Source organism: Cicer arietinum, chromosome 3, assembly GCF_000331145.2.
Source record: "Cicer arietinum cultivar CDC Frontier isolate Library 1 chromosome 3, Cicar.CDCFrontier_v2.0, whole genome shotgun sequence".
Classification (NCBI taxonomy): Eukaryota; Viridiplantae; Streptophyta; class Magnoliopsida; order Fabales; family Fabaceae; genus Cicer; species Cicer arietinum.
In genome coordinates, this window is record NC_021162.2 from 70,614,630 (window position 1) to 70,639,169 (window position 24,540).

Consider the following 24,540-nt stretch of genomic DNA (forward strand, 5'->3'; position numbering starts at 1 on the left):
ACTCTTTCTAATTTTTCTTCACCAATCCTACTATTTCATTCACCACAAACATCTTATCCACAAGATGTCTTTCCTAAATGAAAATTAACTGGTTAGTGGAAATTAAATTGTCTATAACCAATCACATCCTCTTGGCCACCAATTTATAATGTTAATATATAGGACAAAAATGTTTTAGAGATTGAAGACTTGCCGCCTTAGAAATTAAAAAAATTATCCATTGATTTTTCTCATTTAACAATTTAACTTTTAAGTAAATGATAGTAAGTAGTAATATTAGTATGTTATGGATATGTAGAGGGGTTGACCAACGTTTGAAGTTGAATGAGAGTCATGGTCAATTCATGCATACATTTTCAAGCTGGTTGCTTCCACTATATTTCTCGCCAACTACCTCATCTTTGTTTTGGTCCAATTCCATCCACTCATCTACCAACCAAGAAACACAAAAATCCAACAATCCTATAGTGCCACGTTGCAAAATCATAACCACTCAATAGTAAGTGATAATCAAACGGCCATAATTAATTTTCAACCAACCCACCTTTATTTTCACTTTGTCCCTCCTCACCTACCAAACTCACACATCACACCAACAAACACACACATGCAATATAGAATACTATAATTAATTTATTATTAATATTATTATATCATAAATAATAATGAAGTCTATCTCCAAAACAAACCTCTATATAAACCTCAACTACTCTTCCTACACCTCTCAAGAAATTATTCACAACTCTTAATTTCTTATATAATAATATCATTTATTTTTCCTACTTTCCATTCTCTCAAAATTCTAGCTACCACACAATACAACAAAGGAACAAAATATTATAAGCATTAATTAAGATCAATATGGAAGCAACAACGAACATGACAAAAACCAACGGTAATGATTCATTCTGTTTGATCAAGAATGCTAACAACATGAAAGTGATCAATGGTGGAGATCCTTTGAATTGGGGTGTGGCGGCGGAGGCCATGAAGGGAAGCCACTTAGATGAGGTGAAGCGTATGGTGGAGGAGTACCGGAAACCGGTGGTTCGTCTAGGTGGTGAGACGCTGACGATTTCTCAGGTGGCTGCCATTGCCACACATGACCATGGTGTCACGGTGGAGCTTTCGGAATCTTCAAGGCCCGGCGTTAAGGCGAGTAGTGATTGGGTTATGGAGAGTATGAATAACGGCACTGACAGTTACGGTGTCACCACCGGTTTCGGCGCCACGTCACACCGGAGAACCAAACAGGGTGGTGCTTTGCAAAAAGAGCTCATAAGGTAATAATTATATACTTTTTTTTTTATTCATATGATCTCTTTTTGTGGATGATATTTTGCATATGTCATGTTTTTTCGAGGACTACATTAGCTAATTGTAACGTTTAATTTGTTAATAAATATTAAAAGTGTAACTTCTGAATGTACTACTTTTAAATTAAAACAAGTGGTAGGGTATTCTACCACTTTATCTGTTTTTTTTTTTACATAAACAAACTGTTAATTAATTTACATAAAAAAAAATAATAACTGTTAATATATAAGTATGTTCCCGTTTATTTTTAGGAGAAGGTAACATAAGTGTTTGTTTTTTTTTGGAAGTAAACATAAGTGTTGTTGTTTGTGTAAGTGTTACCAAAAGAAATAAGTGTCGTTCCTTAATTCTTGAAATAAATAAAAGATTTGAAATTAACATGTTATTTTTGTATAAACTAGTAGTACTTGATTTCTTTAAACTTTCTTTTCGTCTTTTTTTTTTCTTCATTTTTTCTATATTTCTTTTTATCTGTTCCGACAACCTCATTAATTAAAGAGCTAAGAGAGAATCTTTATTTTACATATTCATAATATTTGTTTTTTATTTTTTATGATAAAAATAAAATAAAAATTATAATAACCACCACAACAACAACAACAACATGAGAATAGTATTTTGTACTTTACTTCACAAGTGAGACAATTTTTAGTGTTTGCTTTGCATTGTTTTTATGAAAAATTTAGAGTGAATATATATACTACAATTTAAGATAGAGAAGAATTTTAGACTCAAAAAACACAAATATCAAGACGTACTTTTTTACCACTAAAAGCAACTCTTAGAGTAAGTTTTTGTTTTGCACTTGACCGTGTGGTTACTAATTCCATCAATTATTGCATACCATATTTGAGTTTGTTCATTTTCCATCAAGTTCTAATTTACAGCATGAGTTATTTGATAAAAATAAATTCATAATTTTTTTACTTACTGTTTTTATTTTCTATATAATCATAGAGAAATGAAATAAAAAGACTTCAGAAAAAGTTGAGAAACAATAATTTTATTACAACTTATAAAAAACCAATTATTTAAAATACTTCAAATTATTATAAGACATTTCAAGCAAATTCTTGATGATTGTGTCATTATCTGATTTTCTGTTATGACAGCTTTTGGAAAACTCCTTACCAACTAAAATCATTAATTAATTCTTATGTGACTATTACATTACTATTGATTCATCTTTGAAACATATCAACAATATTATCACACATAAAATATGACTTTATCTAAGATGGATTTAGTTTATTAAAACAATATTAAACAAAAGTTCCTAATCCTTAATCTTCTTCTAAATTCTTGTTTTTTTTTTCAGGTTCTTGAATGCAGGAATATTTGGCAATGGAACTGAGTCAAACCACACACTACCACACACAGCAACAAGAGCAGCAATGCTAGTTAGAATCAACACACTTCTCCAAGGCTATTCAGGCATTAGATTTGAAATCTTAGAAGCCATAACCAATCTCCTAAACAACAACATCACACCATGTTTACCACTTCGTGGAACAATCACGGCATCAGGAGATTTAGTCCCTCTTTCTTACATTGCTGGTTTACTTACTGGTAGACCAAATTCAAAAGCTGTTGGTCCCTCTGGAGAAGTGCTTAATGCCAAACAAGCTTTTCAAATGGCTGGAATCAATTCTGAGTTCTTTGAATTGCAACCAAAAGAAGGACTTGCACTTGTTAATGGAACTGCTGTTGGGTCTGCTTTAGCTTCTATTGTTCTGTTTGATGCTAATATATTAGCTGTTCTCTCTGAAGTTTTATCAGCTATTTTTGCTGAAGTTATGCAAGGAAAACCCGAGTTCACTGATCATTTGACGCATAAGTTGAAGCATCATCCTGGTCAAATTGAAGCTGCTGCTATTATGGAACATATTTTGGATGGAAGTTCTTATGTTAAAGCAGCTAAGAAGTTACATGAGACAGATCCTTTGCAGAAGCCGAAACAAGATCGTTACGCGCTTAGAACTTCGCCGCAATGGCTTGGTCCTTTGATTGAAGTTATTAGATTTTCAACCAAGTCGATTGAGAGAGAGATTAACTCTGTCAATGATAACCCTTTGATCGATGTTTCGAGGAACAAGGCCTTACATGGTGGAAATTTTCAAGGAACGCCTATTGGAGTGTCGATGGATAATACTCGATTAGCTCTTGCATCGATTGGTAAACTCATGTTTGCTCAATTCTCTGAGCTTGTCAATGATTTTTACAATAACGGGTTGCCTTCGAATCTTTCTGCTAGTAGGAATCCAAGTTTGGATTATGGTTTCAAAGGAGCTGAAATTGCTATGGCTTCTTATTGTTCTGAGATACAATATCTTGCAAATCCGGTTACCACTCATGTTCAAAGTGCTGAGCAGCATAACCAAGATGTAAACTCATTGGGTTTGATTTCTTCCAGGAAAACCAATGAAGCCATTGAGATTCTAAAACTCATGTCTTCCACATTCTTGATTGCACTTTGCCAAGCAATTGACTTAAGGCATTTGGAAGAGAATTTGAAAAACTCAGTCAAGAACATTGTAAGCCAAGTTGCTAAGAGGACACTTACCACGGGTGTTAATGGAGAACTTCATCCTTCAAGGTTTTGTGAAAAGGACTTATTGAAAGTGGTTGATAGGGAGCATGTGTTTGCCTATATCGATGATCCTTGTAGTGCTACATACCCTTTGATGCAAAAATTAAGACAAGTGTTAGTGGATCATGCATTAGTAAATGGAGAAAATGAGAAGAATTTGAACACATCAATCTTCCAAAAGATTGCAACTTTTGAGGATGAGTTGAAGACCCTTTTGCCTAAAGAAGTTGAAAGTGCAAGAGCTGCTTATGAGAGTGGAAATCCTGCAATTCCAAACAAGATCAATGGATGCAGATCTTATCCACTTTACAAGTTTGTGAGGGAGGAGTTGGGAACAAGTTTGCTAACTGGTGAAAAGGTCATTTCACCAGGTGAGGAGTGTGACAAATTGTTCACAGCGATGTGTCAGGGAAAAATCATCGATCCTCTTTTGGAATGTTTGGGAGAGTGGAATGGTGCTCCTCTTCCAGTTTGTTAACTATTATTTTTTATATTACTTTTAAAAATGTTTTATTTGTATCTATGCAAGTGTAGCAATAATCATAAGTTTTTTCATGTCTTTAACAAATTAATAGTAATATGGAAAGCTTCATTTCAATTTCCTCCAATGTCAAAGTGAACCTTGTAATTTCCTTTTTTTTGTATTAGAATTTCAGTTGTTTTCTGGAGCTTTCAGTGCAACTGCCCAACTATATAATATATCACATAGCTCTGATGTCAATTATACTTTTCTTTAACGTCATATTCTTGTCTCTGAACAGGTAGGTACTGGTTAATTAATCATTCTAATATCCCTAGTCACTTAAACACAATAAAATTAATTTTAAAGTTGGTCAAATGTTTACTTCCCAACTTAAAATATGCATATATCCTTATATTGGCTAATGAAAGTTCTCCAATATCTCTTGCTATGTATATTTATAAAAATATATTCTTCAAACTCTATCCAAAATGTAATGAGTTGTCTATAAGAACATCATTGGTCCCACCAAAGTAAAATCTTTCACACAAACTCCACTATCTTGAACTTTACTATTGACATTAATTGCATCAGATGACTACATTAATTATAAATTCTATACTAAGTACATCAGCCAGGTGAAGTGGCTAAAGATTTCAAAAAGAATCTTGCTTTGTACAACCTGTCTATATGTTTTACTAGGGCGTTCTACTTGTCACTAATGTTGCAATTGAATAAACTTCGAGGTAATCACTAATCTGAATCCTGTGCTGCAGGACATCTTTCGAGTGGGCAAGTTACAGGGATGGGTGAATTATGGAAGGATGTTTCCTTAAATTGTTCAAGTCTTTGAGCAGGAAAATGAGAGGCACGGTGCATTGATACATGAGAACTGGAGCAGCTAGGGCTTTAACGCTGCAGAGGGGTAATATAATCAACAAGAGCAGTTAAGATTTAAGAGTTGCATATTAGGCATGAAATAGTAGTCAGTATTTCCTATAGGTGCAAAAATATTAATGTAGATTTAAGAGTTGCTAATAACTTACACTTGGACAGAATTTGGCCACCTTGTACTATTAATAGCCATTAAACTCATTAGTTTAAGATGTAATGTTAGTGACATAACTCAACACTTAATGATAGAAGATTATTAAGTTATTTTCTTAATCTAGAATTGAATTTTCCTCTTTACATACCCACTAATTTCACTTCAACTATCACCAGATTTTCTTCAGCTATACCTGCGACTATCTCATCCCACAGACTAGCAATGACTTCCATTCTTATTCTCTTCCTTGATAGCCAAACCTACAACATTCAATTTACCACACTTTTCTTTCATATTTTATATACACTTTACCCCTTAAACTACTTTCATTTTAAGATAAATCTGTGCTTGGTATTCTCCTGATGTTTTAAAATATAAAATCCTTCTAAGATAACCTATAAAAAAACAAGAATCAGAATACGAATTTATTTTTCTCAAAATTTGAAAATTGTTTTTATTTTTCTTAAGGACCAAATTGAGCTATTCAGTTAGGGGTGATCAAGTCCAACCAATCCAAATAAAAACCGCACAAAACCGAATATTATTGGAGGCGATTAGATCTTCTTTTGTGAAAACCATTTAGACCAGATTGGATTTCAGATTCTTTTTCAAAACCGAACCAAATCGCATATATAAATATTAATACTTATTTATTTTTTTATCAGTATGAGATATTGCATTTACATTTATTTGTTAGTTTTGTTAATAATACTTATTTATTTAGTTTAATATATTTTTATTACTATTTCATATATTTTAAATATAATTATTTTGTAATGTTAATCTTTAGTACATTATATATTATATTTTCCTTCAAACTAGTTATTTTAGCATAAAACTTTATAATATTAGTCTTAAAATATTTTTTTATAATTGTAATTTTGATCAACCGAAAATCGATCCATTTTAAACCGCATTAATTCAGATTGGATATTTTTTAAGGTGTCATCGAAACTAAACAAAACCACAAGTTTTTAATTTTTTGATCAAGTGAATTTTTGCCTCATAGCCGATCCAAACCGCACTGCGAACACCCCTATATTCAGTTTTTCCCAATGATCAAAATGAGTCTTCATTTTACAGTTTTTAGCATCAATAGTCTACCGGGTCTTTCTAAATGATTGACAATTAATGCAACCATCAATGAAGCAATTTTTAGCATTAAAAAAGCTTTACATGATTACAACACCAATATTTCCTTTATTTTGGAGAAGAGTCTAATTGAGACACCAGAAAATAATTAATTATTTTTTGGTTTTAAAACAATCGTTCCTTAATAGTAAATTAAACCATCAAGATGTCTAATTAACATTTGAATATAAATTGGAGAATTGCACTTGGATTTTCAACAAACATACCTCAAGGACAACCCATACCATGTTCTGTACATCGTGCTGCAGTACTCTTTAGAAACTATCAGGTAGGATCCAAGCCTCAGCTAATAGCATATGCATGCGAACGATATTACGTTGTGTCTCAAGTTCCTTATTCTTTAATGCTACTGCAATATCGAGATTTTGATGCAACATACTGTACTTTTCACCTAACTCTTCAAACTCCTTTTTGAAGTCAGACTGCAGCTGCAATATCTGGTTACGAAGAAACAGACCGTAAGTTGAAATAGCATGTCACAGTACCCAAAAGACAATATTAAAAAATAATGGAACAAAAGAAACAGATTTTTTCTCAGACATTTTCCTCGTGTATCTTGCAGGCTTCTTCATTCATCTTTCTTATCCGCGCCATTTCAATTAGCAATGAGTCAGAGTCTGCAAACCGGGGCATTCCAGATGTCGCATAATGAAGTTGAAAAGGACCACTGCTCATACATTCAGGATTAGTAATGTCATAAGGAGCACGCGTAGCATTTTCATTTTCAGTTGCGTAACTGGAGGGTTGAGATGTCACTGGCAAAACAAAGGAAGAGTTAACTGGTTCCACTGAGTCCATCAGTGCTTGCAATATTTCTTCAGCCTCGTGAGTGTGACCATGATCTCGACCACTGTTATAATGACACACAAATCTCTCTAGAGGCATGACTGTACTAGATAAGTCCTCCATAAAAGATGGACTAGCTGACAAAGACGTCTGGAAGGTACAAGTAGCAGGTGTAAATTATAATTGCAAGGAAAACAGTTTCATAACACACCAGACAAAATCCCATGACAATTATGTCAATCAAGTTCGCACCTCATTAAACTTTAAAATGTTTTGCCAGACACTAGTGCCACAAAAAAAGAAACAATTTAAAATTTTAACCTGCGGAGTGAGGAGTACATAATAACATTCAAATCTGTTGGAATGCACAAAAATAGTACAAAAGTAGCAACAGGAAGTTGACAACAGTTTGTTGCAGCAACACAGATAATCAATAAACACTAAAGAATAGTAGTATAGCACTAAAAGACTTCCTACTAACCTGCAGTAATGGCATCAAATTTGCGTTTGATGGTTGCACCTCTGCAAACTCTGAAGTAGTTGACTCACCGCGTACAGGACTCCCTATACCAAACCGATATCTGACCTCAGGTACAGCAGTACTATCACAAGTTACAGCATCCATCTCAACATTGTGAAGTTGTGCAGGATGAGTTGACATATTCATAGAATTGTCAATGTCAATCACTTCAATCATTAATGTTTGAGGATCTTCAGAAACTTTTCCATCAGATTGTGTAATCTCTGAACTTACAATGGGACACTGTCTTTTCAAAGAACAAGTATCAGGGTTGACATCATTGAGATCATTACTTGAATTGGGGTTTTTATTCCGGTGCTCGAGGGATGAAACTTCGGCTGCTACTGAGGACATGGCATTCATTCTCTCATCTGCATCAGATTCCTTGGAAGTAGCATCTGCTTCCACAGGCAAACTACCAGGGGTCTGTTGAGATGTAGAATTTTCATGAGCCATAAAAGGTCCGTTATGAAAATTTTCTGTATAAATCTGGTCTTGTGAAAATAGCACTGTTTTGGGAGATTTTCTTGGAAGATCGGGTTCATTTGAGGCAAATTTCATACTATTTAAAACATGAGGATGCTGAAAACCCTTCTGCTTCTCCTCCTCTACCAAATCAATCAGCTCGGGTGTCAAGGAGTCTGAACCGCCATTCATATTACTTTTCTCAACACAAAGTTCATTTTGTAAACAGCTTGAAAAATCCTTCTCATACTTCTGCAGTTCATTGTAAACATAGGAGGCTTCTTCCTCCTTGCAATTGAAATTCAAGTGCCGTTTTGCAAGGTCAACTGAATGTTTTTTATCAATCTTGTGTTTCAACAAAGAAGCTGCTAGCCAACACTGGAGATGCACATTTTTCATTACACAACTATGACACAATTCTTAACTTATTATCATAAAACAAGTAATATCAAAGCATGAAAATGCTCAAGTAAATAACAGCATGCATAGAAGAAAAAAAATGTGCAATACAAAACACCTGCTGCAACAAATTTTGGCACACCAAAGGTTTTGAACTGCAATGCGATTTTTGACCAACCATACACTATGATCTGAAGCCCAAAAATATACAAAATAAAATGTGACAGTGAAGATCGGTCTCTTTGGGTATTGCTGGAATTATTTTTACTATTTTTTAAAGCCAGGGTACGACCTAGGTTTCAAGGTGAACTTTGCCTCCTGGATACCAGATTGAAAAAATAGACCCAAAAAAAAAAAAGTTTGGAAGAGTTAGAGAAGGATACAGTGAGATACATAATAAAAAGGCTGTAGGATGAAGCATTATATCAATTGATCCCCAACGTAGTGACTTGCACCTCAATTTATACCAAATTTTATGTTGCAGGTGGGATCTAATAAACCTACTTTATCAATCATTTGGCCCCCAATAAACCCCTACCAAATAACATAAATACCACAATCTATACCAGATTATATGTTGCAGGAGGGATTTTACAGACATACATTATCAATTATATTGCCCCCAATAAACCCCTAAATGAGTAACTTTAAATCAGTCAATCAAATGCCCATAACCGTAGTTATCAACACTTTCATAATTACTCACGACGGGTATCCATATTCTTAACAGGTAGAAAATTGGCAAAAAAGAAGGAGAACTGTAAAACATTTGATCACGGACTCACTGCTGCTGACCAACCATTGTTTAAGTCAGATATAGGTTGTATGACAACTAAGTGAGAAGCTCAAACCAACAAGTTAGTAATAAGTTAAATTATTAACTGGAGACAAAATGAATAATAAAACTCAGTCCAATGGCTTCTTACTTTCTCAACAAACAATGCACAGTGACTTGTGTGAAGTGTGAACAGCTACTTATGTCATATATATATATATACACATACATATATATATATATATATATATATATATATGAAAAAATATGTTGTTTCTGTGCATTTTGTTTCTTGTGTTTCTAATGAGATCACACACCTTTCTATTTATAATGATGTTGCAATAATTACATTCAATGCCTAAGAAATTGTATTGACTAGGACTACTAACAATTAGCCTAGCATGTTGCACAATCAAAGAACAATTACATTCAATTTTAACAATATATATCCAAAAAAGGAGCACATACTAACCACAGATATTTGAAATGCCTGCACTGTAGAAACTTCCCGGCAATTATTAACATCGTAATGTTTGAATACATACTCAAGAATCATCATAGCGACAGCCTTGACATTTTCCTGCATATGAAATTGTTGAAAGTGTGAGATTTTAGAGAAAAGGAGAAGAGAAAATAATAAGGGTTTGAATATTATTGATAATAGCTTAATGCTTACTTGATTACAATAGACTCAATACTAATCTCTATTTATAGAGAAACATAGACTAAATCCTAAATTAGGAATAAATCATAATAATAATAAGAGATATTCTAAGATATCTCTATAATTATAAATTGATCCTAAGAAATAATTTAAGATACTCTAATATAATATAAAAGATATTATAAGATATTTTTTAATATTCTAACACTCCCCCTCAAGCTAAAGCTTACTAAACTTTAGCTTGCTACAAGAAAATATTTTGCTCCACAAAATAATAAAAAATATGGAGAGGCAACTCAGGGATGCATGCGAAGTCGGAGAGAATTGCTATAAATATAGCCTAGCCAGATAGTCTGATTAATCATCAGCCTGAGAAAAATTCATGGAAGGCAATTGAAAAAAGCAAGCTCCGTTCTTCTAAAAAACTGCATTTGGAAGCTTCAAACCAATAATAATGGAGAGGCAACTCACGGATGCATGTGAAGTCGGAAAGAATAGCTATAAATATAGCCTAGCCAGATAGTCTGATTGATCATCAGCCTGAGAGAAATTCATGGAAGGCAATTGAAAAAAGCAAGCTCCGTTCTTCTAAAAAACTGCATTTGGAAGCTTCAAACCAATAATAATGGAGAGGCAACTCAGGGATGCATGTGAAGTCGGAAAGAATAGCTATAAATATAGCCTAGCCAGATAGTCTGATTAATCATCAGCCTGAGAGAAATTCATGGAAGGCAATTGAAAAAAGCAAGCTCCGTTCTTCTAAAAAACTGCATTTGGAAGCTTCAAACCAATAATAATGGAGAGGCAACTCAGGGATGCATGTGAAGTCGGAAAGAATAGCAGACTCAAAATATTTAAACTTAAATCTGCTTCAAGGAGAGAGAGGCGTGCTTCAAGGAGAAAAAGGCAAGGCTAGTGCATCTGGGACAAATTGCCAAGGTAAAGTAAGTCATGAAAATAAAAGGCACCGTTAGAATAACCACTAACGGAAAAAGTCATCACTAATATAATTCATATGTGGAAAAAGGGACACCACCGAAATGATCGTCGGTGGGAATAAAAGCCACTTTTATAATATATTAGTAAGAACTAAATTGCATGACAAACACCGAAGAAGAAGCAGCGCGACTCTAACGAAACAAAGTCATGATCAATCAACGTAATAAGAAAATGCGTCCAAAACAGGAGAGATAATGGCTGGTTGAACAATGACACATATTTTCGCTGATCAAAATTGGAGAGTAAGGGCAAATCTGGAACCATCGAAGAGAGAATAATCGTGCACCAAGAATAATCCCATCAGTTGAATTGCAAATCTTTCAAACCTGTCAGCTAAGAGCCCACTCATAAGGACTGCAGCAGCTGCCACGACAAAGGCAAGAGAGTTTCCTCCACCAAAAATCCAATCCCTTCTACTAGTAAGTGACTTGTGAGTAAAATCATACATCTGGAATATCTTATTATCCCAAAAATTATAAGCAGGATCCATTTGTTTCAAACACCCTTCAACAGGGTAATCCCCAAATTTTCCACATGGTTTACACCCCCACAAAATGAGTCATAAGTAGCCACTATGATCACCAAAATCAGGATGATAATTCTCAATCATCTCTTCATAACGATCAACCAAAATCCCCCACTAACCATGCAAATAATAATGATTCTCAAAGTAAACTTTACCACCCAAACTTTACCACCCAAGTTGTTGCCCCTACCTATAAGGGCTACTTTCATGGGGTATTATGTGCTATTAGCTCTTTACCTCAGTTGGTTGGAGCGCCAAACCCTAATGGGTTGTGGAAAGGTTTATAGAACCCTAATATATATACCCTAATAATAATTTTCTTTTTTTTTTTTTGGCGCAGTGAACAGTACCGCGCGATAAACAGTGTTGTGACTGATCTGCTGAAAATAAACGAAAAGCTACAAAAAATCTCACTGAATATTGGAATGTTCGAAAAGAGAAACTATGATTACATTCCCTAATTGTTGGGAACTCGGCAGCGGAATAGAGGCAAGATCGTTCAAGGAGGATCGAAATAGGCTCTGATACCATGTTGAAAGTGTGAGATTTTAGAGAAAAGGAGAAGAGAAAATAATAAGGGTTTGAATATTATTGATAATAGCTTAATGCTTACTTGATTACAATAGACTCAATACTAATCTCTATTTATAGAGAAACATAGACTAAATCCTAAATTAGGAATAAATCATAATAATAATAAGAGATATTCTAAGATATCTCTATAATTATAAATTGATCCTAAGAAATAATTTAAGATACTCTAATATAATATAAAAGATATTATAAGATATTTTTTAATATTCTAACAGAAATGAAATCATGTGACCAGGAAAAATGAAATTTCTGTTTCAAAAATATTAGTGTTATTGAAATATAACCATTACAGTCCAATAATTAAAATATATCAACAATTATTACATAGATAGTAACCGTACAAAAAAATATCCTACTTCAAAATTCTTCCAATCAAATAAACCTGTCTCTTTTATTGATAAAACAGAACCCAGGAATGACTGAGAAAGCTGAGAATTATAGGGAAATGAAAGATAGAACGAACCGGATATTACTGAATGAATTTAACCAGAAAAGGAGAGAATTCTCTTTAAAAGGATCTTACTTTCACAAAAGCTTTCTCTTTTAACAACTGAGCCATTGCTCTATATTACGATACTAAAATTCAAATGACTCGACTATCCCCTAAATCCCTCTCCCTATTTAAGTTAATCCTCTGCCCTTTATAACTACCTGGGTCCCTTAAAACTACCCAAATGGAGTGCACAATATTTGCCTTCTCCGTCATTTTCTTGAGACAAATTCAATGGTAATTACTAGAGAGTAAAGTAATGTGGACTGCTATGGGGTTATTTTTATACCAAATATCACTAGCACTTGACACAAGTCTTTATGAAGAACAAGGTCAGGGTTTTGAATTGAACTATTGTAAGTAATTAACGTGATGTATTCTCTGCCTTCCATCTCTATGCTACTCTCTTAGATTGTCAACATGATATATAAGCAGTATCATCTAACACTACCTACACGGCCACTGCATATTTCCCCAAACCTGGAACAACCTTTGTTGTGTCATTTGTGTTTTTGATACAACCACTGGAATTAACAAGAAAGGGAATTGAACAATTAATCAATCAACTTAATCAGAATCAGAGTGATTCTGCTAGGAAGAACAAAAAGAATTTTATTGAATTGAATAGAAGAAGAATGGTTACAATAGGTCCCACGACCTTGCTGGTTCCACAACCAGAAATTCCGTTATCACCCAAAAAAACTCCTCAATTTCTAACAACTATTCCTTCTTATAGTTCATTTATTCACTAACTGCCTAACTAACTTTTAGACATGTGTTACATTAGGAAGTTTTCAACCACTAACTGCCTAACTAACTTTTAGACACGTGTTACATTAGGAAGTTTTCAACCAAACTCTTCTATTTCCCCTCTGATATACATTTCTAATAGTAGGCTTAGGGCTATTAATCTTATCATGTTTCGTATCTTGTGTCACCACACAACACCGGTTGATTCTCCTACCTGTGGCTGATTTTTCCTTTCTATCATTGTTCTTTTTGTTTTTCTTGCTCCATTTATGACCCAACACATTCCCTTACAATATTTGTGAAACAAGCGGGTGGCCTCAAAACACACCCTTTTGACGCCTAGTACTAGACATTTAGAGCATGATCTGAATGACCCGATAAAAGGTGGCCCCACAGATCTTGGATAGGCTCTGACACAAGCAGATGACCTCACAACACATCCCTCTGACGCCTAGGACAAGATCTTGAATAGACTCTGATACTATCTTAGTATATGGGTTGAGTCTAACACAACCCTACAAAACCAACTTGTATGAGGAATGTCTCCCAATTATAAACACATTATCAAGCTATATCTCATCCAATGAGTAACTCTCAACAATTTAAAAAGTAGACAAAGTCAATACTGGTTTGGGCAGTAATTCAGTATAATATCATAGTTGAAGGTTTGTCCCAGCTAGTCATGAGAATAGTTCTCATCAAGGAGTCCTGATCTCAGCATGAAGGTGCAACCAAGGGAGCTGCTGACAGGTTAGGTTTTAGATCATGGAAGCTGTGATCTAGCACAAGGGAATTTAACTTTGTCAAGTTGCCTTACAAGTTATAAGTTCATATATAGATCTAAAACTTTACACCCTATATTTATGGTAAGTCATCAACGATTTTTTAATGGAAAATCTTACTATTACTATATTGGAAAAGGAGAGCACCAATGACTCAATTTAAGCTAAGGCAGCTTTTATAAAAGTTTTCACAAAAAAGCAAAATCATTTATGTTCAAGTAAAGGTTACTCAAGTATAAACTGAAACCCTACCGAAAAGTGTAGAACATCACATAGACCTGATATATCCGGCTTTGACAAGAATTTGGTGTTCTTGGGCATGTCAGGCAGTTTCTTTTGTTTTGGAATATGTTTGTTCATTACAGCTGCTCCTGTCATTTCATGGGTCAACGGATGTGTTACGTAGTCATGTTAAAAAATCATTTATGTCATCTGTGTGCATGTAAATGAATCAACAGCATATTGTACCTTAAATAATGCTAGCAACACACTCTTTTTGATTGGTTAAAATACACATGGGTCCCACCAAATTTATATGAGAGCCACATGTTTTGGTGGGACCTGTGCAAATTTTAACCAATCAAATAAAGTTGTTGGAAAGTGTGTTGCTAGCACTCTTCATTGTACCTTTTAGAATCAGCAGGATAATATGTTATAGTCTTTATTTGCAGAATGGAAACAATTGATTGTTTCACTTAAAAAGTGCAGTGTGTCAAGAAATAAATAAATGTATAAAAGTTAAAGAAATACAGGATTACCATTCAATTTCCTTTCCCTTTTACTAGCCCGTCCATTCTTCTTGTTCTTCCACTTTTTTTTCAAATATTTGGAACCAACAGTATCCACAGACACTTTCCTGCCCTTGGAATCAATAACTTCCTTGGACGCTTTCCTCCTCTCTGCATCATCAATAATATTCTTGGACAACTTCCTAGTCTTAGGATCAGCAACACCCTTTGACAATTCCTTCCTCTTTGTACCAACAATATCCTCAGACACTTTCCTTCTTTTGGGGTCAACATTATCCTTGGTGACTTTCCTCTCCTCGGGATCTACATTATCCTTGGACACTTTCTTTCTTGTGGGATAAACATTATCCTTGGACTCTGTCCTCCTCTTACATATAATGGAATCATTTTCATATTCAGATCCTTCTGGTATGTGATGAAAATATTCAACTGTTTTTCTGATCCTTTGAGACGAAACAGGCAAAAACTTCCATTGAGGATTCCTTCCTTTGAGGTGATCACTCCAGGAAAAAGTATGTGTTTCATTGCTCAATTTCTTCATTTCTCTTTCTCCTAGCAATGAAATGCTCTTTGCATATTCCGCTCCATTCTGTTGTACTCTTGATAAGAATGACTGTCCGTGACAATCACTGCCATCCCTATCACAAACTAATTTGGATGATAATTCACAGATTACATCATTTAGAATTGACTGATCAGAGATATCTGAAGCAGACACTGAGGTGTCACTTCCGTGAAAGTCGTCAAGCTTACTAAACAGATAGGAAGCACCCCATTTTAGCAGGGTGTGATAAGTACTACTCTGGTTAACTAACTGCATATTGCTGTCAAGAGCTACACCCTCTTTTGCAAGCATTAAAACCCTTTCTTCAACAGTGAAGTATGAGTACAATCTCAAAACTGTTAACTCGTTAAACTTTGAGCTGATAGACATCTTTTGTACGCATTTTAGGTCATTTTGCGGGTCCCAGTCACTGTCAAATAATATAACAGTATCTACAGATGAGAGCTTAACGCTAGGGAGACAAGCACGGCTCTCTATCAAGAAAACAAATTTGCCACTTTCTCTATCATTAAAAGTATCCAAAGCAGCTTGTTTCTTTGAAGGAATGTAACCCCTACCATATCGTACATAGCAATCTTTTCCAAATTTGTGACAGAGAACATCATCCAAAATATCTCCAATTGATCCAGAACCACCACTAGACTGCAGTTTTAATTAAAAAAAAGAAGACAGAAACAACTAATTAAATCCTTGAGAATATGAAAGTACACCAGTCTTTAACCATGAAGTTAAATGACCATAATGTGATGCATAGTTTTGATGAGAACAGGAATTTTCATATCTCTAGCCCGTTGACAGAAAGTGCGAATGATAACAAAAAGAAGCCAGCAAATCCATACATTAGCAAGGTGAGTATACAATTATAGACACTATTTCTGAACGCAGTAATCTTTCACCGAGATAAACATGCCTAACAAAGAAATAGGATTGCAAAAGTATGAGACTGTTAGGACTTATAGATATAGGAGAATTAGTTAGTTAGGAGATAAGAGCTTTTATATGTTTGTTAGTTATCTCCTATTTCTGTTTTAGGTTTGTTAGTTTATTATGTTCTGTTTTCCTATTTCTTATGATAGTGGTTGATCGGTCTTTTACTCCTTTATCCCATTGTACAGAGAACCTATAAATAATTGTTTATAGGTTCTCTTCCCAGTTGAGGGGATCTTTTGCCAAATTAGAATTTTCTTAATTGGTATTCGGGTTAAAGGGTGCATTCGCCCTTGAGGAGCGTATTCGCTCTTGTTATCTTGCTCTTTGAGAGATTCTCTCATATTATTTCTTATATATTTTCTAAATATTAGTGTTCTTCAAATTCTTTCGGAATCCAATTCTTGAGTTCCTAACTGAGACACTCCTCTAAGTTTGTGCCCTCGAATGATTAGTCTAGTGGTTTGGGTTGGGACACCCTATGCTGTCAATCCAAGCGCGATCCTGCTATCCCGGTGCGGTGGAGGGGATGGCCGCGACGCCACCAACCGGGAAAACGCATTTGATGGTGCCGATCCCGCTATCATCGTGACCTGCTATCCCACCCCAACCCGCTATTGGACTCGCTCTAAGGCTTTTTCAAAAACACAAGTTTTACTTTATTTATTTATTTTTCATAAAGTGTATCTAAGTCATTTCGCACTCACTTAAGCCCTAATTTTTCATTATTATAAAACCACAAAGGGGTTGATTCAGCATCGTGAAAAAGAAACCATTTTCGTTCTTCCTCTATTACATTCTTGCCATGTCGCCATTGTTCTTGCTCTATTATTTTTGTTCTTTTCTTGCTCCGTTCAGCATCGTTTTGTTCCATTCTCACTCTTTTCAACATCGTTATGATCTTGTTTTGTTGTTTTCGTTCTTTTTGTAACTTTGTTTTGTCTTCTCTTTTTCTTCTGCTCTGTTCTCTATTTTGTTGATTACTATTAGAACTTGATTTTGATGTTAGATTTTGGTTATTAAGTATGATTACCCTATTAATTTTGTGTATTTTGCTATTTTTTTAGTATTTTTGTATACTGTTTGTATTTTATGTTTAGTTTATATATTGTTTTTTGGCTTTCGCAATAGTGATCATCCTGCTACGCCGCTGTCTAAGACTGACAACATAGGAGACGCCGAATGAGTATCGCGAACATAAAGGAAGTACAGGGTTCGACCCCTACTACTAGCATTTAACATTTTTCTATCAAAAAACAAAAACTCCTCCTAATTTGTGCATCTTCTCATGGAAATCATATCGCATATCATTGTAAAACAACATATTATCCCATAATTTTGCACTATAAACAATATATTACTAGGTGACAAGAGAGTTACTTTAATGAGGTAACACTGCATGATAGCACAGCCAAGCAATCAACATCAAAGCTTTTTCTCAATATAACAGGAAATGATTAAACTCACAGAAATACAAGAAATAAGACTAACATACAAACAAAAAAGAACGAGACCTCAATAGGTGATTACCTGAAATATTATTATCACTCTTAGCTCACGAGTTTTAGCTTCAAAAAGGATTTTTTCAAGAAGTTGCAGTTTTCCACTTGCTCTTATTCCAATATCTAAATGCTCTTCAACAGGTAGACCTCTAATCAATAAACTATTCAGTGACTGGTTGAGAAGAAAAGGGTGGTTGCAGCACTGTAAACAACAACACATTTGCGACTATCATCATCAAGTCCTTATTGACAATTCATTTAACTAAAAGTTGACAACCAAAATTGTGTGATACATGAGGTTTCAGCATATCTGAGTCTTATCATGTCTACCTTCCTGGTTGAAATAATAAGGTCACGGAGGGCGTCAACTGAGTCATACTTTTGGCCTGAGCATAATAACATTGAGTTTGAAAGCAGCATCGAACAATACTGCTCAAGCTGCAAACTAGAAAGCTGGGCAGGAACCCAATACTCTATAAACCTGCTGGAGCCAGAATTGCCCTTAAATGCAATATATTGTTCCAATTGACTCTTCAAATTGGAAATGCTTGCAGATAGGTAAGTCTCCTTCATAGAAATATTTAACTCATCATGTCCAGACTGAAGGAATGAAAGCAGTTTGATATAGTCAGCTCGATCTTCCTGAAAATCCATCAGAGAAAAGTCAATATGGTGAAAAATATCAATATTGAGCACAAGCCGTTTACCTTGATTTGTCCACTAATGAGAAGGAGCCTCATCTCAGCTGCGAGAATGTTGATGTTGTCAATGTGACCTAAAATTTTGGATCGCTGGCATTCATCAATTATTATTGCTTCCCATTGAATGTATCTTAGTGCATGTAAGTCCTGCATATCGCATTAAAACATAATCAGCACAAAAAGAATATGAATGTTACAGGTTAAACTTTTTGTAGAATATGAAAAAGAAATATCAAATTGTTTCTGAAAAATCACTTATATGTTGAAGCTGTAGATATATATGAATATACCTCAATAATAATTTCAGATGATGATAGTAATATTTGAAATAAAATACCACCATCTTCATTATAAAACTCTAATGCCCTGATGCTACAGCGTACATCTTTGTTTCCCTTGTAAACTACAACATTGGCAGATGGTGCCAAATGTAAGAATTCTGTTTCCCATGCAGAGATGCCAGTGGAAGTTGAGATGATGAGAAAAGGCCTTTTCACATTACAACTCAAAGATAATATAAACAAAATCACCTTCCTAACCCGCTCCTGCAAATGTAGTTTAACAATAAATCAGGCACTCAACTATGTAATGCATATAATTCACCAACCATTGCAAACTCCAGGCTCCATACTTATACATTCGACACTTGACAAATTAGTGTAATATTTTTCTTACAGCATGTCTTCATATTAATATCTCAACTTGTTAAAATTCTTTTTCTACTATAAACATACAACAAAGCACGTAAAAGTTGCAATGTTTGGATGATCGTTAAAGATGTATGTGCAAAGGTTGATGCTTATGTGAAGTTTATTCTCTATTAGCAGCAGGAGGTGAGTTTGTGTGGCCATTTTGGATGACCTTTTGATGATAGGTTTCTGGAGGGAGAGGAAAAGGTTGTATAAAAATTAATCATATTTTCCATTCTCTGAGATACGAAAACATAGGGCTACTGGTGCTGTAAATCTCCCATAATTGCTATAACAGAGGGATAATCTGTAAGACTGTGATATTATGTTTCCTTCCAGTAAATAATATATATGCACACCGTTTTGTACTTTGGGTATTAATCAAGTACAAGACTAGAGAATAAAGCATCCTTACAAGAAAATCACAAAAGATAACACTTAGAAACCAAGAGATTGAGGATGCATTCGAGTATACATAGCTTAACTAAGTACTTATTGCATGAATGTTTATCATATAAACGTTTATGTATAAATTATTTCTATAATTAAAGAGCATGAAAAGCTAAGTAAATTGATTAAATTAGATGAAAACAAGAGTATATGGAGAGAAAAATTACCTGGTCAATTTGATCATCAACAATAACAGCACTCTGACCTTTGTGCCAACACATGCGAAGCCTGTTCACATAACTCAAATGCTGGTTATACAATCCTGGTGAATCTCCATATGGTATCACTGATAATTCGGTAAAAAAAACTTTTCTCTCCTGCAAGGTCAAACAAACTGCTCGTTAGAGAAATACACCAGTATTACAAATCCAAGACATGTTTGTAAAAGATGTCAAAATCTACGTTTAGACCAATAAGTTGAAAGACTTCCCTTTCTGTTTCAAAAGTATCATCTGATAAATTAGTGTAATTCTAATAAGTGACTAAAAATTCCTAATGACAGGTTATTTTTTCCACTTTCAAATGTTATCAACGTATTTATCTGGGAAGTTAATGAACATTTAGCACTGGGAAACAACAAATTTATACTAGTGATAAATACCTACCTACAATCATTCATTCACATTGTAATGTAACCGATCAATTTTCTTACAGTGTAACCCAGTTAATATCAGTTGAACATAGCAACCAGACTCTTCAGTCTTCATATCACAATACATTACTCCAAACTGAAGACACATCGACAACTTCAACAACAACAACTAAGCCTTATCCTACTACGTACGAATCAGTAAACTTCAGAAGTAACAAAATTAAGTGATTTCATTTAATTTTACAAGTGCTTGAAGTGCATTTGCAGAGAGTTGGCAAAATTTCAATTGAATACATGCAGGAAAACCAGTTTGGATTAAAATCAATTCTTAATCAAGTAACAGAAATTATGCTTACCTAAACCTATATTAAAGGTTTTCTCTCTCTTTTGATAGATATTAAAAATGGAGCGAATCGCCAATTTAGTTCCTCATATTTAGGAGCCAAACAATTTGATTTATAAAATTAACGAAATTCCATAATGATCCCAGAAATTGAAAATCATGGATCATATTAGTCCCTTAGGGATAATTTCATTGACTGGTCCAAAAAACCATATGATTGAGGATATTCAATTTCATGGAAAATTGTAGAATTACAATTTTTAGGGGCCAAATTGTCGACGCCTACAATCTCAATAACTAAATTAGCAATTCAGTCATTAAAATTACATATAATTCATTAGTTTTAATGTTGTATCATAGATTGCAACTGAGAATGGTCTCTAAGTAAATATAAAATGATGACGACATTATTGCGAACGGTAACAAGAAATAAATAGTTAAGTAAAAAGAACCTCATTAGCTTCAAGAGGATTTGACAGTCCATCTGATCTCATTCGAAGACTTTCATAATTGTCCACGAGTTTCATGCCTTTAGATGATGTCATAAATGAAGTGTCATCTAACTCCCATGTAACATGATCATAACCAAGACCGGTCCATTTCACAAGCCACTCATAGCGGCAAATTGAATCATTCTCATCATGTCCATCAAAAGGGTGAGCATTTTGCTTGGACAATATAATATCCCTTTTCATAAGCAATCGGTGAGGCATACTCCAATCTTTTTTCCACCTGACAGCCTGGTAATTTGATGTTCAAAGAAGAAACATTTTCAATGGATACATCTAAAAAAGTACTAACTAAAAAAATTGTTTTGTTAGAAATGAAACGATTAATTCATCCAATTCCAATCCCTAAGAGTTTTGATGATTACAAAGTTTATAAGAACAAACAGTTGAAATTTGACCCTTTGTTTATCAAGAGTAAGACTATGAATAGTGACTGGACCTGTTGTTTCTTCTTATACTTTTCCAAAAGCTTTGGAGCCACAGTAAGCATTTGTTTTTCTGTAATCCAACGGTTGTGAGCATGAGCGAGGCCCTGATACTTGACAAAGTACTCCCTTCGCATCACTAGCAACAAGTTGAAAACTTACTATAATCAATAATCAAATTTACTATCTAATATATATATTCCATGAACATAATAGCAAAATTTAGGGGAGGTGGGCAAAACAATTTCAAACCATACCTTCACCTTTTGAAACCACATCTTGGGAGTCCAATATGCATTCCACCCCTTTAGAAACTGAATGCACACCGAGCTTTATTTTTTTCTCAACACACGAAATACAATGCCAAAACCCTAGAGGAAGAAATTTGAGAGGAGGGTCCAGACAAGATGGGTGATACCCCCTTTGACATCCTCTTCCACAACAACGCCTAAAATAGAGTTCGGTGTCAATAAACAAAAGCAAACAACAAAAAGAGAATAACGCTTAATACATAAGCCTAAGTTAACTACAAACAAACACAGACACATATAAAAACATTTTCCATTATTCAAAAACCAGAGGCTAAAAAAAGCAGTACATTAATCTAATCAAGTAACATTATATCTTAGTACTGTACATGACCATCAATGTTAGCAAGTGTGTCATGTTGATCAAAAGTGGCTAATACATTATCAAAACCACAAATAACTGAAATCAAAGATATTCTCAACATGGTAATTATCAAAGTATATAGGATAGCACTGCAATACACCAAATGCCCAGTAAGATTATGGGAAACACCAGAACAGCTGTTTATATAAAAATATGCTGCAAAGTTAAAAATATCTACAAGCAGTTCAGAGCATGTACAAGCATATCACAATCATGTAAAGAAAGGAAACATAGATCATAAAATTTTCTTACAAAAAATAAGGTGCAGAAAAATTCATGGAGGAAAAGGCAAGAAATGAATTTCTAGGTAGCAAAACATTTAAGGAGAAGGAGAAAAACATGTGGTTATAAGGTGAAAAGGGCCCGATCTAAAATGAGCTGAATTCCAGAAACTCACCAGAGTGTTCCTCCATGCGAGCACTTGAAACATACATCTTCCTCGTCACCTTTTCCATTTTCCCCACGAAGATCCACTTGTGTATTATCTTCAGTTAATCCCTTGTCATGCCTTGAATCAGAATTCCCTCCATCCTATCAAGAAGTATAAGTCCAAATCAATGCAGCCACTTACAAATAAATATGACAACATACTGCAATTCTTTATTCCAAAAAGATATTTGGCTCCTCTAAAGTCGGGAAACTCACTTTATATATAAAGTGAATGATAATAAGTATAAAAGGCTGCACTTTTGAGGAATAGTAGTGGTGATTATCGAAAACATTTTCATGAAACACGGTAGAGAATATCACATTGTAAAACTTGCACTTAAGCTGAAAGAGATAATAATAATAATAAACATTATAAAAACGTGAAGCTCATACAAAACATAATAATGGTGAAAAATAAACTCCTTCTCTTATGCATACATAAATGTATATGCGTAAAAGATCATCATAGGTATGTTAAAATATCAAGCTGTAATTTTTTCATTTTAGAGGAGCTAAATCCCCCAAAACAAAGATGGACAATTACATTTAGACAATCTTAAAATAAAGAAGGACATATTAAAGGAATCACAAAACCTACATCAGTAACAAGAGTTCGAGCTTTCATATCAAAAACAACTGTCTCGTTCTCCTGAGCACTAATTTTGTCAAGCGATCACGTAGCACCTGAAACACAAAAATAGCTGACCCTCTTATTTTAACAAGCAAAGAACCTTTGCAAAAACAGTTCAAAACTCAAATCACGTTCTTCTTTATAAACAAAACACACACCATCTGAAAAACCAAATCATAAAACTAAACAAAAATCATTTGCTTATTTTCGAAACTTCGTGAAAATAAATAACCTCTGTATGAAAGGAGTTTTCTACCACATTAATTACACTTAGTTCACTCTGATTTGATCTCTTGACAAAGAAACAGAACAACATCGAAAAATCCAAAACCCTATGAATTTAAACAAAATACAATTAGCTTGCAGTGTTAAGAGTCTAATGAGCTTAATCGTCCGTTTTTGAAGGAAAATGTGTTTCTATAAAAACCCTACATGTTTGAAGTTAAGAAAACATTAAGAATGAAACTGACGGGCAGAGGAACAATGCAGAGGAACAATGGTGTGCGGAATGAAGGCAAAGATGGAAAAAGGTGACTGAGGAGGACGGGAAAAAGAACCTTTGTGGGCCATCTATACAATGTAATACACCATCAAGATATTTTGACAAGTTTGATTAGTGTGACTAGTTAAAAAGTTTAAGCAAATATAAACTTTCTATTAATACAAAATTTAGAAAAATAAAAAATTTAGAAAAGAAAAGAAACCACAACTATATTATTGTGTACTATTTACACAACTATATCATTATGTAGTATTTTCAAAACAAAAAGATAAAATTTATGATAAATTACATTTGTAGTCTTTTAAATTAATTTTTAGTCATTTATCTTTTGTTTTATTTGGTTATTTATTTTAATTTTAAGTAATAATTTGATATTTTATGTTTTAAAATTTCAACAATGTTATCTTTTTTATAAAAATTCAAAAAAATATCAAAAATTTTAAACAAAATCCATAAAATTAATAATCATCTTCATTATAATGCAAATTTCATCAAATGCATAACTCAAATATTCAAATAAACTAATATTTTCATCTC

The 24,540-nt window shown here is 34.0% G+C and overlaps 2 protein-coding genes across 5 annotated transcripts; one reads left to right on the forward strand and one right to left on the reverse strand.

Moving 5' to 3' along the window:
- Window positions 1-710: 710 nt before the first annotated feature.
- On the forward strand, window positions 711-4,628 carry LOC101496077 (phenylalanine ammonia-lyase 1). Its single transcript, XM_004493920.4, has 2 exons — window positions 711-1,283; window positions 2,636-4,628. Exons 1-2 carry the CDS (start codon window positions 862-864, stop codon window positions 4,383-4,385), a joined length of 2,172 nt encoding a protein of 723 aa, XP_004493977.1. The 5' UTR covers window positions 711-861; the 3' UTR covers window positions 4,386-4,628.
- Window positions 3,549-24,038, reverse strand: LOC101506720 (chromo domain-containing protein 1-like). 4 transcript variants are annotated; one of them, XM_012713963.3, is made up of 18 exons: window positions 23,734-24,035; window positions 23,469-23,554; window positions 22,839-22,972; window positions 22,027-22,217; window positions 21,784-21,908; window positions 21,288-21,575; window positions 20,068-20,217; window positions 19,052-19,306; window positions 18,768-18,908; window positions 18,391-18,702; window positions 18,089-18,262; window positions 15,076-16,273; window positions 14,570-14,682; window positions 9,985-10,092; window positions 7,835-8,716; window positions 7,108-7,503; window positions 6,774-7,004; window positions 3,549-5,282 (listed from the first exon to the last, which is right to left on the reverse strand). In XM_012713963.3, exons 2-17 carry the CDS (start codon window positions 23,493-23,495, stop codon window positions 6,822-6,824), a joined length of 4,677 nt encoding a protein of 1,558 aa, XP_012569417.1. In that variant the 5' UTR covers window positions 23,496-23,554; window positions 23,734-24,035; the 3' UTR covers window positions 3,549-5,282; window positions 6,774-6,821. The 4 variants fall into 4 exon arrangements, with proteins under 4 accessions (XP_012569417.1, XP_027188137.1, XP_027188139.1 ...); XM_027332336.2 differs by having other exon boundaries at window positions 14,570-14,688; XM_027332338.2 differs by lacking the exon at window positions 7,108-7,503 and having other exon boundaries at window positions 14,570-14,688; window positions 23,734-24,037.
- Window positions 24,039-24,540: the final 502 nt, after the last annotated feature.

What these genes read in the sequence shown, in the direction of transcription:
- LOC101496077 (XM_004493920.4), top strand. Translation starts at nt 862, where the DNA reads ATGGAAGCAACAACGAACATGACAAAAACCAACGGTAATGATTCATTC. An exon ending in TTGCAAAAAGAGCTCATAAG is followed by an intron (nt 1,284 to 2,635) that starts GTAATAATTATA and finishes TTTTTTTTTCAG; the next exon opens with GTTCTTGAATGCAGGAATAT.
- LOC101506720 (XM_027332336.2), bottom strand. Translation starts at nt 23,495, where the DNA reads ATGAAAGCTCGAACTCTTGTTACTGAT. An exon ending in GAGTGATAATAATATTTCAG is followed by an intron (nt 16,274 to 18,088) that starts GTAATCACCTAT and finishes TTAAAACTGCAG; the next exon opens with TCTAGTGGTGGTTCTGGATC. An exon ending in GTGATGTTCTACACTTTTCG is followed by an intron (nt 10,093 to 14,569) that starts GTAGGGTTTCAG and finishes TTTCATATGCAG; the next exon opens with GAAAATGTCAAGGCTGTCGC.